Raw genomic sequence first — 17,939 nt, 5'->3', positions numbered from 1 at the left:
AATCAGGTAAGTGCCCATTTATTACATTTCTTTAGGTATTTATCCTTTGATACTTCACAGTACAGTATATGTTTTATATTTCTAATGATGACTGTGCTCATTTTTTCATTGTTTATTTCCTCCTTTACTGATTTTGTACATGGAACTGAAAAGGCTGTTACACTGGCATACTTCATTGTAAAAAGGAAAACATATTTTACATGAGGCCTTTTGTCTTGTGATATAAAAAGATTGCTTTGGATTTGCCTTTGAAATCCCAGTTTTATAAAAATCTCTTCCAAGAGTTGGATTTCAAAGTGCCTATGCATAGTGAATAATAAATGATAATTTTGCATCTGTATGTAGCCCATGAAATACTAAAACTTGTAGAAATACAGTAAGCCAGTTAAAGAGCTCTTTCCCAAAAAAAAGCATATTCCTTTATTGTTCTGGCTGTAAATATCAGGAAAGCAGTCCAGTTAGTGAAGCGGCCACAGATACCTCAAATAACCTAATTTGAAAAATGTCCAAAGGACCTCACAAGCCAATCACCGGTGTGCAGCACAGGGTGCAAATAAACCTGATTTCATTGTAAAAGAAAAAGTAAAGTAAAAGTCTTATTTTCACTGGTGGAGAACATCATAGTTTAATTTCTAAGATGGACTGTCTTTACTGTAGCTTAGTAATTTTAGAAGGGTGATGAGGTCACCGTACGAAGGCTTGGATACTACACTGGAAAATGTCAGCTATCAACTGGACAATCATCACAGCTGGAGACATCTTTGGTGTACTGAAAGCAGCACTTTAACAGTCACATGTTGAAAAATGGTGCACTCAGTCAGCAATCTGATGCAACCTCAACAACCAGAATAATGTGTTCCCCTGCCAATAATATGCCATTTGTAACGATTTGACAATATTTTCAACGATTTCACCAAAACAAGTACTGCAATAGAAGGAAACAAATGTCTCCAGCGATGATGGGTGTCTCCAAAATATGTAATAAATATGCCAGTTGTGCATTAACTTTCTAATAGAGGGCAAGTGTGTGTGTTTTCTGCTGGGATGACTCTTGGTTCTCTCTTGTCTTTAGATACCAGTCTGTTGATATCATTCAACCAACCAATCATGTATTGCCAGCCTCATTCGGGGATTCTGATTGGCACATTGTCACAGGCAACTCTCTTACCACCACCAATGAGTCCCCACGTAGAAAACCCTCACAGCATGAGCTGGAGAAACAGAGAATGCCAGGTGACTATTTTCTCTTCTCTTCTACCCTTGTTGTGAAGACTGACTGGGCGCCCGTGCCTTTTTTTTTCTTGTGTCCCCCACTTCCCTCTCCCCGCCCCCTTTTTTTTCTTCTTTTTTTGCTTTTTTTTTTGTTTGGTTTTCCTCGCTCTCCTTTCTTACAGAGCATGACCTCCTGAGGCAGGAGCTGAACAACCGCTTCCTGGTTCAGAGTTCAGAGCGGGGCCGGGGGCCGTCCGCCTCACCGCTGGCCCCCGTGTCGCTCCTGAGGGCCGAGTTTCACCAACACCAGCACATGCACCAGCACCAACACACCCACCAGCACACCTTCACGCCCTTCCCCGCCAGTCTGCCCCCGGCCGCCATCCTCACCCCGCCCACCGCACCCCCCATGGTGCGAACCCAAGCCAGAAATGTGAGGATAAGTAAAACAAAATAAAAAATAAAAAAGCTCCAGTAACTTACCACCCACCCACCTGTCCCCCCCCCCCCCCCCAATCTTCAATCAAATCCTCCCTTTTTTTTCTTTACTCTAAAATTCACCAACTATAAGTCCCGTAGATGTAGGAACCCGTCCCTTCGAAAAATATGATACTGATTCAGTTTGAATTTTGCTCTTTGATTTCTGCATACTGTCCTGCCGCTGAAGTCTGAGAGCTAATGAGAAGCTGGGAGCAACACATCTGTTCCACTCTAATAAGGACAAATGCTGGCTGCCACCTCCCTGCCACACACACACACACACACACACACACACACACACACACACGCACACTAGCATGTTTTCTAGTTCATCCACATACATGCCAGTTGGTGCTCAGGTTGGTCAAACCCGACCAAGAACATGTATATTTTAATATTTTGCAACTTCTTCATCCATAGTGGAATTTGATATAAACTGTACATTCACACTATGCATCAATTTTCATAAAGGCCATTTTCTGACTCATGGCAAGTCTGCCTTAAAGGCCAACATTACCAAATTTCATTTCAATTATTCACCCTCATTTAAACTTTGACATAGATTTTGCTGTTCAGTGCTGAGGATCAAAATTGTCTCAAGGCTGGCTTTTCAATTGTTTGCATATGGATGTGTTTTAAATGTTTCATTTGCCTGTTCACAAGGAGCAACAAAGGCCGTGTGTGTGTGTGTGTGTGTGTGAATGCATTCCTGCAGACTTGTATATTTGTGTTAGTTCCTTGCCGTGCGTGCGTGCGTGCGTGCGTGCGTGCGTGCGTGCGTGCGTGCGTGCGTGCGTGCGTGCATGCATAACTCAAAGGCAACCAGTCGGTTAAATGACCTCATTGCGGATGAAAGGGGGATGACATCACTGCAAAAGTGTTCTGATAATGTTTGTAATTGCTTCCGTGCTTTGACTGCCATCAAGTCTTTTGGGGAGGGGGGGGGTCAAACACTTGCAGCTCTCAGATTAGTACAGAGGAAAAAAGGTTATGACTATTCATCCATCATTTCAAATGCACAGCAATCTCTGACAGTGGATTCAGACGGGGCCTCCATTTGTAGCTTTTTGGCATTAGTCTAATAGATGTAATCCATCATGTCATGACCTCTGATTAAGGCCTGTGGTCCCATTAAGGCCCCGCTGCAAGATTACCCCCATCCTGTTTATTAGAAATCAAAGCTCTGGTATTTATGGCACAGTCTCAGATAAGTATAGAGACCGTTTAGACGGTTCTTCAGCCAGCACACATGCCGTAATCTGGTCTGCTGTTCATTCCTGACATGGTAGGAATTATATACACTACACAGTCGTCTCTTTGAAGATGAAAGAGGCGATTTTCCTCATCTCGCTAATGCTGGCATTATGTAGCGCGTGATGTATATACCTCCCCCATCTCTTGTTGTGTTGTTACGATGAGATTTGAGACTGCCATTAATGTCCTCTACTGTTTTTTCCCCCCTTTTAATTGAAACTGTGTTGTTATTTAACGTATGCCTTTTCCCCTCCCTTCCTCCCCTCGGTAACAGTGCTGTTTTTCTTCTCATTGGTGCTTGCTTAGAGAGGCAGGAGTAATAATGATGTTGTGGTTGGTTTTACTGTATTGTCATGAAAAGGCAAAAGTATGGCCCTGTTGTGCATCCTTTCTCTCTCTCTCTGTCTCTCTTTTATTTTCTCCTGCTCTCTAGATGCCCCATGTCATTTCAACTATGTAACATAATAGTCCTTGGCTAATGGCTGTAATTAATGCAATTATGAAGCCTCTATTTTTGTTTATTGTTCAAAGCCCTTAAGCAGCTGGCTTGCCAAATGGCCCCTTATGCCCCCGCCATGTCTTTGGACAAGGGATATCCTTAATTGTTATAAGATGACATTTTAAACTTTAATTAGCCAAAGCTGTTGACTATAAACTGTGACAAGCAACATAAATTACAAGGGCAAGAGTTTTTTGGTTTTTTTCTTTTGTTTTTTACTAGGCCGTAAAGCATCCAAAATCCCTCTCCCAGTGTCAGACATTAAACAGGTCACACTTTCAGAAATGCAGAGGAGCTGTTTAAAGAGCTCGGAAGCTGGCTCGGCGTTTCCTCTCAGTAGGCTTTCTGTCTTTGATTTGGGCCCATTATCGCCCACAAACAGAGCCGCCAACACCAGCGCTGCCGCTGCAGCCATTTTGTGTGCAGATGTGAACAGCCCTGCTGCACCAGAGGGCCCCTGACCCAAACCCTGCGTCTCCGCTCCCTCCCTTCAACCACCCGTGTCGCTGCACACACACACACAGAAACACTGATTCATACCCACTCATTTTCCTGTTTTATGTAAACCCCAAAATGTCTGCGCCTGCCAAGAGAGCTTTGTGAAAACACTCGCAAAAAGTACCTGCAAATGGTTTGTGTATTTGCGGAATAGGAATAAGTTACTGTCACTTGTAATTAGCCTGTTTCAAAATAGAGAGACGGTATTGGCTTGCGAACAGACATACAAAGTCCCCATTCATACATGGGGCAACATTCTCCGTTCCCTCCCTCCCTCCCTTCTCAGCTTACTGAATAGATTTCCATGTGTTCAGGACATGATCAAAAACAACATAGTTTTTATACGGCAAATTCCAATTGGGATTATTCTGTTCGGCATAAGGTCTGCCACAGAAAAGGTTTCCTCACATCAATTCTGCATATCACTTTCATGCTGATCCGTCTTGAATTAGCTCCTAACCATTGCAAATGTCATCTACTCGATTCCGTTTCAATCATCAAAAGACAGACACGCAACAGGCTCCATATATTCTTTCCATGATTTAATGCACAGATAATTGGCAGGGGTTTTTTTGACTAAATTTTGATTTTGAAGTCTGGTTTTCTAACACCCAGAACAAGCTGTATGTCTCCACATACTCCCATCTATACCATCGGGGCTTGTTGTAAAAAAAAAAAAAAAAGATGAAAAAAAAGCCATAGCAGTCAAAAGCAATTAGAGTCACATTTCTACAAATTTTCCAGTGAATAGAAACAACTGGTCTGGTTTTAAAATGGTCTGATTCTCTTAGCTGGGCCTCCACGCCCAACCTCTGGATGCTCAATTGGAAAATCATGCAGGCTGTCTTCATCTTGGCAGTGTGCTAAAGCGGTCGTATTGTTAGTAATTTAACCGCCTATCTGACCATGCAGTTTAACTAAACCCATGACCGGTGCAAGCCAGCTGCTTTACTCCAGGGCTTATTGTGGATCAAAACCCTGCTTATGAACAGTTACAGATGTTAATCATGTGTTTTGTTTTTGTGATGTAAAAATAATAAGACATTATTATTAAAGAAGGCTTCTACATGAAGGGTTTTGGTAAAGTAGATCATTTTGTTTCCTAATTCTATTCTTTCTTATTTTTTTCAGTTTGACAAATACACCCCCAAACTGGACAACCCATTCATCAGACATTCAAACGTGAGTTTCTTTTTGTTGTTCTAATTTAGTTATTTGCATTTGGCAAATCAAATATTTGGCATATTTGAATGTTGCCGTGAGAGCATTTATTGTGGTTTTTGTGTGTGCATATGCCTGAGTCCTGTACGTATCTCTATGTGATTTCTCTCCCCAGTTCTTCCCTTCCTATCCCCCCACTATGCCAGGCATGCCCCCGCTGCTCCCACACTCAGGACCCTTCAGCTCGCTGCAAGGAGCCTTCCAGCCCAAGGTCAGCCCCACATCCCCACCCTCAACCCACCATCTAAAAACAGACAGAGAATTTAAGGAATAATTCTGTGTGTATTCAATAGACATCACACAAGCTTGTACACAATGGAAATCTCCAAAAGTTTCAAATTATTTAAATTATTTAAAATGATAATCATGCTTTTTTTGGCATGCTTTGTCTTTTTTATTCTTCATAAAATGACATGCACTAGTCTCCTTTTGTCAGTGTAAAAAAATATTTAAATGCATTACTGTATGTAAAGAGTCCCAAGACTTTGCATGGGTCAGAATGGCTACACACACTCACCATCACTAAAGCAACTAATTTAGTAACCAGAGACACAGTGCTGTAGCTTTTGGTTGGATGAAAAAACTGTGTGTCATGAAAAAAATATATTTTAATGGTAAATCTGTAGAAAGAAAAAAAAGTAAAAGAAAGTCTAGGTTACACACTACACTTTCATTAGATATTTTACCACAAAAGATTCCTTCTGCTGTCTGTCTTGGGTGAAAAAAAAGAAGCAGCAGAGCTCTGAACACACGAAGATGTGAGACAGGATGCTAATAAACCTCACCTGGTCCCGTTTAAAATCCATAAATCCCTCTATAATACTCTGTCAGACTTGACTGGACCTGAACCCGGGTCAGACCCGAGCCGTGACAGGCATGGCCATAGATGAGAAAGCGATGTCTGTGTGTTTAGGGGAGCAAAGAAGAGAAGATGCAGGGGCTGTGAGGATGCCAGGGATGGGAAGGAGTGGGAGGGTGTGAGTCTGTCTGGCAGATGCCCAGCGGCTGTGACCCGGTGTAAGCCACCAACCAAAGCTGGCCTAAATCCGCTGGCCCTATTCCCAGGGGGCTCTGTCATGGAGGGGCCCTTTTTGTCCAAGGCCCCTCCAGATGGTTAAAGGAACAGTCTTATGCGACCAAAGCCCCTGCTAAGTATTCTTGGAGAGGAGCTTTTTTGTGTGCAGGGGCTGGTGACCTAGGTCACCCTGCAGGATCTCCCTATCCCTGATGTAGCGATGGATTAATAAGGCTGATCTAGGCACTTGCCCGCCAAAGACTTAGAGAGGAGATGGGGGGGATCAGAGATGTGTTACTCTGGCAGGGCTCAGCACCTGCAGCATCGTCGCAGTTTTATCTACTGACGTCAGCCATACAGTAGCAGCCGTTGAGGATTAATTAGTGAGCTATAGTGCTACTGAAGGAGGACGTAAGGTTTGAGTGATGCTATTTTCACTAGCTCGAGGATCTTCCAGTGCTTTCAAAACCGAGTTGAACTACTCTATATATGGATTGTATGAGAGGACATTGAGATAATGGCAGTGAAACCTGGGATTACAAAAGTTACTTGTATGTATTATGTATAATTACAATTAAAGAAAGCTATTTATTTAAATTTTTTATATTTCTTTTTATGTTTTTAAGATACTATTAAGCACTGCCTTTTACGTAGATCCCATTTTGAGAATCATCACATGCAGTCAAAATACCTGCCAGAGTATACTACCTAGTACTACTTATACTAGTAATGAACTACCGTAGATGTGGTTGATCACCATGTATCTCTTTCCCTTTGTCTCTCTTTGTCTCTGTCAGGCGTCTAATCCCATCGACGTTGCGGGACGTCCTGGAGCAGTACCTCACACACTCCTACAGAAGGACCCACGGGTAAGCATCCGGCCGATAGCATCCCAGCCAGTCTGCTCTTCCTGTGTGTCTTCACACGTACAGTATGTGTCTCAGAGAGATGTGAATGCGCGCATTTGCATTAACATCTTCTTGAGACGAGGCATTTCTCCTCGTGCATCTCTATGGATACATTTATACAAGGTGCCTGAAAGTAAGAACATGCATCAGTGTGAATTGAGCCTCCCAACACTGGTGGTTTTTCAGCCTGCTAAACTGCACATTTTGGCTATTTATCTGTGTTGTTGATGATAATGATGACTGTCCGTTTGTCCATACAGATAACAGATCCATTCAGGACATCTGTTAGGGTAAGTGGTTGCCTTGTCCATCTTTTGTTAAATGTTTCATCTCTCTGGCCAGGCCACAAAGTCTAAAACTGCAAATTCTTCAACAACTCTTGATCAAGGAAATTCAGGGCTACATTTAAGGATAGCTTTGAGGTCTCTATTGGGCTAAAGTCAGGGTTAGATTTTCTTAATCCATTGCCTGGTTGAAAAAATTCGGACGAGTTCCCACTTTGTAGTTTGGCCAGAAAAACTCAATGCCAGAATCCATTTTTAGCTCCCTATATCAAAGCCAGCAGGCTAACCTCAGTTTCTCTCTAAATTTTTAGAAACCTGGCAAGTGGTGCGCAGTGCATGTCCAGATCGCATGGCAGATCTACCACCACCAGCAGAAAATGAAGGTGCGTGAGATGGATAACGATGTCTTTCAGGAATCTTGCTGTCATGTAAAACCAGATACAGTATATTGGTAATTGAATAAGTCATAATTGGAGCTTTACCTGTAAAATAATCTACAATGGTGTTACTGGAGTCAGAACGACCATCTGGGTGGGAAAAGGCAGATGACAAAAAAAAGGAACAGAATGATGTAAAAGTTAATCACAATACAAAATCCAACAAAAATGGTGTTCTCTTTGACACAGTCTCAAAAATTCAGTAAGAAGGTTACAAGTAAAGGCTCTGTGCATGGCTCACTCCACCTAAAGAAAAAGAGGCAGATCATAAGCCGTCACCTTTATAGCACTCAGTGACAGAATTAGTAGTTGAATAGTTTCTATTGAAGATTTGAACACAGACAAAAAAATGCTTGTGTGGAAAAACTCACTGACAGTGGATGGTGTGGCCTTGCCATGGAGATCCTCTGCTGATGCCTCTGGCCGGGTGGTGTCAGTCCGTCTTGGGCTTTGAACCCCCGTTACAAAGGATTTAGTGTCCCTAATCAGCTTACATATATTTGTTATAACACAGTTGGCCAGAATTGGAGACATGGAGCCATTGTTGATGTATCAGTCTTCCTCTGATCTCTCACCCAGAGTAGCCGAGGATAAATCCCCCTCACTCTAGTTGTCGGAAATGTTTGGTACTGTTGTCTACCGACCTAATTTTCTTCGTCTGTCTCCCTTTCCTTTTCTCTGCCTCTCTCGACTATAGCAAATGCAGCTGGATCCTCACAAACTAGACATGAATGGGAAGCTGGACCTGTTCAGTCGACCCCAAGCTCCAGGAGTGTTCCCAGGGTTTCCGTACACTCATGACCTGGCACGACCCCTCTTCTCTTCCACAGGTCAGTAGCGTGTCCCAGCAACCCAATGCAGAGTGATGAACTGCACCTTCCAAGACAAATTATTCTAAACACTCAAATTATCCCGTTCTCGAAGCCTTCCAATGCCATTTTTTGTCTTTATGCAAATGAGCATTTACAGCCGCATGTCGAAATTCTCCCTTCACCACTGTGATGAAATGGCATGAGGGTTTTTTTTCTCTCCTCTCATGTAATGCTCACTTAATTATAGTGCTTTTGTAGCAAATGTTTTGCCACTAAAGGGAGTCAGATATGTCTATGAATACGGATGACTCTCGGTTAGGTAATTGACTGATTTTTCCCTGCGTTGGAGGGCAACAGAGAGGCGAACGGCCTTTGACTGGTAATTATGCAGTGGTGTGTCAGAGGCACTGCTGTAATTGGTTCTTTCATTAACAATTCATGGAATATGGGTGATGGTAACAGTGTTTTGTGTAAAGAGGCCAGCTTGTTGCACAGTCAGGAACTGACCTCAATAAGCAACTATAGACTCACACACAAACACGCAGCAGCTGCAATAAAAGCCAAATATCAATGGCTAATTTGCTCAATGGCATTACTCAGCCTCTAGCTGACAGATATTCAACAAGTCTGTGATGCAGTTGCAAAAAAAACACTCACATTTGAACTTTTAGGCTACATTTACACTGCTAAAATTTGTTCATATACGGCGTTTTGAGCCACAACTAGTTTAAACTAAAAATCTAATGACCATTCACGTATACTGGGTATAATGGCTAAGCCTAAAAACTTAAAGCCACTGAGGGGCTGCTATACAGACTTAAAACAAACAAACAAACAGTCTATGGCTAGTAAACTAGCTGATGCGCTCTCTTCTACATTACACCGCTCAGTTGAAATCATAGACTCCAATAGTCATCGTTGTGTTTTGATGGACATTTATTGATCACAATTTTCTTCGACTCAACATGCAAGAATCCATGTGTCCATTAAGCTCCATCAACAAACATTTACCCATCCACATGTGAGTTGTGGTGTGTAGCGATTTGATGCAATCAAAAACTATTTGTGCTCCTCCGTTTAACAGCACCCCTTGTTACCTGTTGAAAGGTTGCTACCTAAATAGACATCACTCACAAGCACACTAGTGACACCAGTGGACAATTTGTGTCCTACACTCAAAACAATGAAAATGGCTCTTACCGGCAATTTCCACTGGATGCGTAACGGCTGCGGATCCGCTCCGGAACGGCGGCGGAGTCATTAGGTTTCCATTAAAGTCAATGTGTGTATTTCCACTGACTGCGGAACGGCTGTGTTCCGACTGCGTCCCAACTCCGGCGGTCCCAGCCCTCTGGAGCAGATACGCAGAGCTTCTATTTTTGCCGAGCTCCGCAGCAATTCAGCACATGGCAGATAGTGGGGACAGGAAGTCGAGCACAGAAACAAAATAAAACATCCAGTTAATTTTCAAAATAAAACACACCGTGCTCACGGTGGATCACATTTCCCTGAACTACACCTTGAAAACACAGCTCAGAGTAGTTTCCCCTCTACTCCTCTGGATGGAAACTAACTGGTGTTGGTTTTGTGGTTCTATTCTACGTGAATTCGCGAGATCTCGTGGGTCCTCGTGACTACAGCTGTCAGTCATGGCCGCAGCCGTGCCGCAACAAATCCGGACCTAGTGGGTGTTGACGGACGGCGGAGCACGGAGCCGTTCCACAGCGGAGCCGGTCCGCAGACGTTCCGCATCCAGTGGAAATCCGGAGTTACACTGGGCATGTGCCGATGTAAACAGGAAGCAGCATGTATACTCCGCCCGGTTGGTGTTTCCATGGTAGTAGCTTTTAGTTGCAGAAAAGACTAGAGCAGCAGTGAAAAATAAGACAAGAGATTTCTTCTCTGTTGGGACCGATGAAGAGGTAGAACTGTTACTGAAAGGAACACGTGACTACAAGGCGACAGAAAACACAGAGTGGGAGTCTGTCTGATGTTACTCTGCGGTTGAAAATCAAGGATGTATAAGTTAAAAATATAGAAAAACGGTAACACTTTACTTGAAGGTATCTACGTAAGAGTGACATGACACTGTCATGAACACATGTCACTGTCATGACACTGTCATGACACATGAACCCTAACTCTAACCCTAACCATAAGTTGTCAAGACAAAAACCGAATGACACTTACTAAAAGAAGCGTTATGTCACAAATGTTTATGACTTGTTTATAATGTTTATGACACGTTCATGACAGTGTCATGTCACGCTTATGTAGTTACCTTCAAATAAAGTGTAACCGAAAATACAACAACAATGGTGAAAAGTAAGACCAGGGATTTATTAGCTCGGACCGACGATGAGGTTTAGTGTGTCAGTATGTTTGTTTATGTTTGCACCATTTACCAAGGCAAATTCCACGCAAGTATACTTATTGTGGCGATTAACCATCTTCTTAGGTGGAAGTGTTACTGAAGTCCGGGCTAATCACACTAATTTAGTTTTGTCTCTGCATGGCTAGGTAAAGAATATAACCGTCTTATTATGATAATATTAATAATAACCCTGTTCCTCTCGGCTCTGATAGGCTCCGGCCACCCAGCTCCCTCTCCGTACGGCCATGTCCCCCACCCCAGCGGCTTCCTGCCTCCTAGCCATTTGGCAGGTAAGTGTAAGTAACCCCATGTTCAAACTTTTTTATACATTTATCTCCTCTTTCTCTCCATCTCTCTCTCTCTCTCTCTCTCTCTCTCTCTCTCTCTCTCTCTCTCGCTCTCTCTCTCTCTCTCTCTCTCTCTCTTTTACACTCATGTTTTAAACACATTACAAGCCTTCAGGGTGTAATTTGAAGCCTATATATATTTTGATCTCAGGTTCATTTTAAGGTTAATATGGAGTCCAGTTGGCCAATGTAGTCAGTCGATTGCGGCACTTCTTGAGCAAACTCAAAGTACATGGTAATGAGAAGTGTAGACATCATAAAATCAGACTCACAACACAGCCTTAAATAATTCTGTCTGGGTTCATTAAAAGACTAGTCTAGTATTCAGTCTCCCTCTTTGTTTGGACAAACTATACGCAGTGCAACAGCATATATGTCACTATTTTCTATATGCTTGCAAAGTATTTCATAGGAGTGAATAGGATGTATTTTTTATGCATTCATTTATTCTGCACCATTTTCTCAGAGAAACTGTTTTGGTTCAGAGTGGCAAGTTGATTTCATGGAATAAGCCCTTGAGTCAATCCATTTTGTGCTTATGAATACATGGTGCACTGAGGAGGAAGATTTAGCGAACCAAATTTTCCTGTCCAGGGAATTCATGTGTGAGGCAGAGGAGATTTCTTAATTGTTGTCTTTTTCTAATACATTAACAAGCCCCAGAGCTGAAAATCCTTAAACCCTAATCTGTTGATAAGTCCTGCATTTCCTGATGGATTTTTTGCTGAATTAGAATGGGGCTGCAAATTATCAATTGATGAATGTTGTTCACTGACTTCTCAGGGTAAATGTTTGTGTTACTCCTATAAATCTGGAGGCTCTGGTCTGCGTCAGTGGAGTCCATCAGACACCGATTCTCCAATTAAATCATTGTGGTCTGTCTAGCCTAATTTTTACTGCTTCTAATTCCCCTGTCCTTCCACTATTGTCTAATTTAAGCTCAGCTCCAAAAACTCAAAAGTAATTTCCCCATCCAGCTGCGTTCTTCCACCCCAGCAGGGTCAGGGACACTCCACTCCAGTTAGTGGCAGTGAATCCAGCATCCAGGCGACCTGGCTACTGCAGAATTACCAGTCATAGAGCTAGGGTGGCAGCGCTAAAAAAAAAAAAAAAAAACACAGCTCGCTTGTAAGAGAAAAGCCGAGTGGAACGGGTTGGTGTTGGGGTGTGCACCGCTAGCCAGCCCCCCCTTTTGCTAATCCCTGTTTGGCATTTTACAGATCCTTTCAGTCGCTCCAGTTCCTATGGCGGCCTCGGCAACCTTTCAAGCAGTGCCTTCGGAGGATTAGGCAACCCCTCGCTTGGTAAGCGCTGGCCCCCTCTCCTCCTCCACCGCTCACCCTTTCAATCTGGCCCCTGTGGCCGGTAGCAGAACAGAGCAGGACAGCGTTAGACCACAGGGAGAGCCAGGAGGGGAGGAAAATAAAATCAAGACACTTAGCTCTAGTTTCTGTGTCAAAACAGCCCTAGCCCAGGGAAGCCCAACAAGGCAGCACACCACAGCAAACCTCCTCCCTGTCTCCACTTCATCCACCAACCATGTCCCCACCAGTCTGGCTTTAATCTGGCTGCGTTGCTGCCAACAGGCACTCTTAGGTCCGCTGTTCGGTGGCAATTCATCTATTAATTATCTGACAAGCCCCTTCTGCACCACCATGGAGGGCTTCCCCCCCTCGCCACCTTTTCTCAATGGCTTTTCTCTCTTTCTCTACATGCCTCCTATCTTTGTGTGCCAAATCGGTCACCCTGTTGTGAAAATGGATGTGATTGGAATAGACATGCTGTGGAATGCTAAGGTCTCCCTTGGCTTTTCACAGCCCTCAACTCCAGAGGGCAAGTGAGTCTCCCCTGTTCATCCAGTGCAACAAAAAAGGGAGGGGGGAGAAGCCCTTTAGTCCAAAAGCAAATGAGTGGATTTTTTTATCTCTGGTGGGTGGAACCATTAACCTCTATCTCTTTCAAACAGCTTCAGTGAGAGAACCTCCAGAGACAAAGACAAAAGCAGCTTTTTGTTGTCGAGTCTTTCTCATCTTATGTGTCCTCAAGAAGGTTTTGTGCCCAATTAACTTACAGCAGGTCCCACGCCTGTCTCTCCCTTCCCTGCAGGGTCCAACAGCATGTTTGGCACCAAGGAGGGGCCAGGAGGACTGCCCACGTTTGGCAGCCCCCACCACGACACCTGGAACAGACTTCGACGCACCCCGCCATCTTTCCCCACCCCGCCACAGTGGCCCAAAACCGGAGACGTGGAGAGAAGCAGCTCAGCCAACAGCCACGAGAGAGAGCGAGAGAGAGAACGGGAAAGAGAAAGGGAGAGGGAGAGGGAAAGAGAGAAGAGAGACTCGTCCATCGGTAAAGAGGAGAAGGATAAAGACAGGTGAGTTGCTTTTTATGTACTTTTTGGGTGTTATTTGGATGATATTAGTGATATATCATGCAATGATGCAATTGCTATACATTGTCTGCTGTCATCACAATTCAACATTTGATCTGGGACTTCACTGTATTGTTTCAAAGCATGGGATTTCCCCAAGAAGGTAACAAATCTGATCATCTCACAGCACATGTAAAGGACAGAAATTGTGAATATTTTTTTCATTCAAGTACTCAAATTCATGATCACAACTCTAAAGACGTGGCCACAGTAATGATCCCTTTTCCAGCTAGCATTAGCATATATACAAGATGATTAAATTATGTTTGGACAAAACAAAACAAAAACACTTGAAACACCCAAATCAGCTCTGGAGATAGAAAGATGTACTGTCAAAGACAAAAGACAAATTGTGACAATTCTCCAGTCCATTAGTCATATCCGTAGAAACTGAAATAAATTGAATTTGTGGTTCCAACAAAGAAACACAAATCAAACAGGCAACAAGCAGCTCTGAGAGACGCTATCTCTCAGAAATCAATTGAAAGGATCTCTGTGGATGATAGAGGAAGACAGGAGCATGGTAACCTATATTTTGAAAGAGAATTATAACCCAGATGTATATCCCATAGGTAAATCATCCCTAAATACAACCCACCGACATGATGCTTTATTTGACTGGCACAAACTAAACACTTTCATTATGTTATTACAGGGATTCTGTGGATCGTAATCGCCACTCCAACCGTTCATCTCCCGCCTCGGCGCCAGTCAGCTACCAGATCAGCAGCCTCATTCGCACAAACAGCCAGAACTCCTGTGACTCGGGTCGACATCACAGTGGCAGTGTGGATCGGGTCCGTGAGGCGGAGAAGGAGCTGCTGGAGCGCCACAGAGAGTCTTCCACGCTGGCTGACGTGAAGGTGAAGGAGAGCCGCTCGCCCGGCAAGGAGATGCTAGAGAGGAGATGCTCAGAAGACTCCATCAAACCCGCTCAACGCTCTCCTTCCCCGTACACCAAGGCCGTGATCAATGAGCAGGGCATGAAGATGGCAGGTGGGCCGCCACCTACACTCAAGGATAGCGAGAGGAAAGAGCCCCCATCCGCAGAGCTCCTGCACAAGGTGAAAAGTGACATGAAGATTAAGGAGGAGAGGAAGGAGGAGCAGGAGGTCGTGATGGTGAGTTCCGAGCCCGCCCCCCAACCCCCACCCCAAGCTCTCCCTGCTCAAATCAGCCAGCCTGTAAACCCGCACCACCACCACCCACCTTTGTCCCATCAGCCCCCTCTTCCGTCATCACGCGGCTGTGACATTCCAGCACCTGGCCTACATGGTGTCCCCATGGCACACTCTCTGCCTCTTTCCATGAGTGCCATGCCCCAGATGGGCAGCCTCAATGTGCTGGACCGGGCGCGCATGGCTCCGTTCATGGGAGTGAGCCCTCTGGCAGGAAGAGAACGCCTGCCCCACCCAGCTTTCCCCTGGGACCCACTCAGAGAGGCTTACCGCAGCCTGGACCTGCAGCGGCGCATGGACTTCCAGCTCCGGGCCGAGCAGGGACATCGCTTCCCCAGCGTGTACGAACAAGAACGAGCCTACCGCGAGAGGGAGGCTCATGACTACTCGCACCACGAGCACCTGTTGGAGGTGCGCAGGGAGCACGAGAGGATGAGACAGCAGGCGGAGGAGCGAGAGCGCCTCCACCTGAGAGAGGAGCTGGACAGAGCACGCCTCCATCAGCTGCACCAGTCCCCCATGGAGGGTCATCTACCCCACATGCCCCCCTTTATGCCCCACCTAGGCGGCATGCCCTACCCGAGACTCAGCCCCTCCACCGGACACAACGGCCCTTTGAACAGAACGCCCCCTACTGCCGCACTCAGTGCGCCCCCGCCCCTCGTGCCAGCCGGCAGTGCCAGGCCAGCCTCACCCAGGAGGACTACCCCCCTCACCACCCAGGACCCACGGGACTACTCCCCATCTCGCAACCCCAAAGAGGTAGAGGCCCGGTAGCTTCTGAGAAAAGTGCACAAAGTCTTATTAGACACACTCGCGCCCCACTCCCCCAATCTCAAACCTTGTTGTGAACAAAATGCACTGCTCTTCACCAGAGAAGAGCAAACCTCCCTAAGGGAAAGGGTATGATTGTACAAAGTAAAGGTGTGTAAGGCTGATTAAGCACATGCCATGACTTTATTTTTAGTGGACTGGAGGTTGAATAATGTCGGTAAAGAGAACATAAATATGTGTATGTTTATATCCGACTTAAATATTTGATAATTATTAATATATTAATCAAATACCTTTTTTCAGCTTTGTGCGAAAAGAGCGGTCCTAAAATGAGTTTGTACATTTCCTATCCTTGTTCCATGTATAGATATCATTTCTATGAATTTTATGTATTTTGTGCATTAGTCACACCTTTTACAATATTTATCCCAGTTGATTGTGAGACATAACCATTATGACCCACTGTAAAGACTGGATTTGGTTTCAACCTTAAGTGATTTAACCTCATGGTACCAGGATATCCTCAATGATGACAATGTACAATTTGTTTGGTTCATTCGTTTGCCTTTGAGATATGCAGATAAATATATATTATGAGGTCTTTGTTCAGTCTCTGTAAAGAAAACTGATGTAAATAACTTGTTGATATTCCTTCGCTGCAAAATGACTGTGTAAATTTATTAGTCTTTTTAACCATTTCTAGAAAAACAAAATTAAATGAAACATGGGGGAACCCTGTTGAATATCATGGCAACAGACAAGCTTGGCCAATGGATGAAAGGATGACAGGAGGGTGTTGTAGGGGGCCGAGAAGGATCTTCTGCAATCTATGCAAAGCAGCACACAGCACCCTAATGAAGAGATCACCCTGAGGGAGCAGACGATATCTGGTGATACTGAGAGAAACTTGGATTAACACATGTTTATAAATAATGATGGAATTATTAAAAGACTTCCAAGTCAAAAACTGGACCATCCCCCAGACAGAAAAGAAGGACACTTTTTAGTGGGTGGCAAAAGGACTTTCTCTGTCAACCTTGTGGTGTTGTGCAGTTGTTTTTCTTAGACTCTTGTATACAAAACAAGTAGAGTTTTAGGCGTGTAAAAAAATGAAAATGAACATTCTTGGTTTAAAATGTATGGAATAAAGTTTGGACCTAATGTCATACATTTGTTACTGGTCTTTCATCCTGGCACTCATTGTCAGTGCTGACTACAAGTACTGAATTTGTCTGTGAGCCAAACCTACTGAGTGGAATGTTGATGTGAGGTTGATAGGTTTGCCAATAATGCTTGTGTCTCAGTTTTCAGCATGTAGAGTATTTGCTTATCTGATATCAAGCTATTACTTTGAAATCAAAAAGGCAACATACTTGGCCCGACAGAGTAGCCTAAGCCGTAACATCATTTGACCATAATCTGTCATACATGGGCTACAGAGCTCTTCAGAGGGGATCGATGAGATTGGGCCAAGGCAATACAGGGAGGGACTAATAAGACATTGATTTTGTATGAAAGCAGGTTTTGAGTGTTTGTGTTGCAGGTAACCGGTATTGACTGGTAGCCCAGCCGCATATTGACCCGCGGTCTGGACTCATTAAGAGGAGCAATGCCTGGGAGGCAGGCTATCGGATGGTGGAGGAGAGCCTCCCCTCTCTTCTCATACACCCCCTCTCCTTATGCACACCACTCATCTGCTTTTCTAATGAGGCCGGAAGGCGCTCTGGAGTGGGCCGCGGAGGGAGTCCTGAGACGCCCCATCCTGTTATTGACAAGACCTCGGCTGTGCTTGCCGCCTGTCCAGAGACGGCCAATTCATCCTGATAATGCCCCGACTACTCATCTCGCTGCTGTGTGCCGTGAGACCCACCAATCCTGTCCTATGGTATCAGCCCATAATGACAGCGTGGATCAAACCGTGGCCAGGTCATTAGGGGATGTTATTGAAAATCAATGGCGCTCCTGTGTCTCACACACTCCGGCAGGTTTTTGTTTTTTTTAAAAGGCTCCTTGAAAAGACTGTTTGCCAGAATGGGGCAGGCGTATTGGGAAGGCTTAAATCACTATCACTTTCAATTTAGGCTCCTGGTAATTGAGCCACATATTCCTCCGACGGGTAGCATCTGTCAGTGGCCAGCTTCACTTTAGCGCTGTGTGCTTTAAGTTCTAATCATCTAGTCAACAGCAGGTACTTAACCCCTGTACTTGTTAC

The 17,939-nt window shown here is 44.4% G+C and overlaps 1 protein-coding gene across 14 annotated transcripts in view; it reads left to right on the top strand.

Moving 5' to 3' along the window:
• Window positions 1-16,893, top strand: part of fbrsl1 (fibrosin-like 1) — a 318,377-nt gene extending 301,484 nt beyond the window's left edge. For 7 of the 14 annotated variants that reach the window (XM_035995421.1, XM_035995465.1, XM_035995447.1 and 4 more), the window contains 11 exons: window positions 1,395-1,645; window positions 5,075-5,125; window positions 5,280-5,375; window positions 6,977-7,048; window positions 7,348-7,377; window positions 7,683-7,754; window positions 8,506-8,638; window positions 11,207-11,290; window positions 12,562-12,645; window positions 13,448-13,718; window positions 14,431-15,730. In XM_035995421.1, coding sequence (XP_035851314.1) covers window positions 1,395-1,645; window positions 5,075-5,125; window positions 5,280-5,375; window positions 6,977-7,048; window positions 7,348-7,377; window positions 7,683-7,754; window positions 8,506-8,638; window positions 11,207-11,290; window positions 12,562-12,645; window positions 13,448-13,718; window positions 14,431-15,730 — 2,444 coding nt within the window. Of the gene's footprint in view, window positions 1-1,072; window positions 1,234-1,394; window positions 1,646-5,074; window positions 5,126-5,279; window positions 5,376-6,976; window positions 7,049-7,347; window positions 7,378-7,682; window positions 7,755-8,505; window positions 8,639-11,206; window positions 11,291-12,561; window positions 12,646-13,447; window positions 13,719-14,430 lie in introns of all 14 variants that reach the window. The other 7 variants (XM_035995430.1, XM_031300526.2, XM_035995457.1 and 4 more) reach the window with 7 other exon arrangements.
• The last annotated feature ends 1,046 nt before the right edge of the window (window positions 16,894-17,939 follow it).

The sequence above is a fragment of the Sander lucioperca genome, chromosome 2 (genome assembly GCF_008315115.2).
Source record: "Sander lucioperca isolate FBNREF2018 chromosome 2, SLUC_FBN_1.2, whole genome shotgun sequence".
NCBI classification, from domain to species: domain Eukaryota; kingdom Metazoa; phylum Chordata; class Actinopteri; order Perciformes; family Percidae; genus Sander; species Sander lucioperca.
This window is presented reverse-complemented; position numbering and strand designations above follow the sequence as displayed.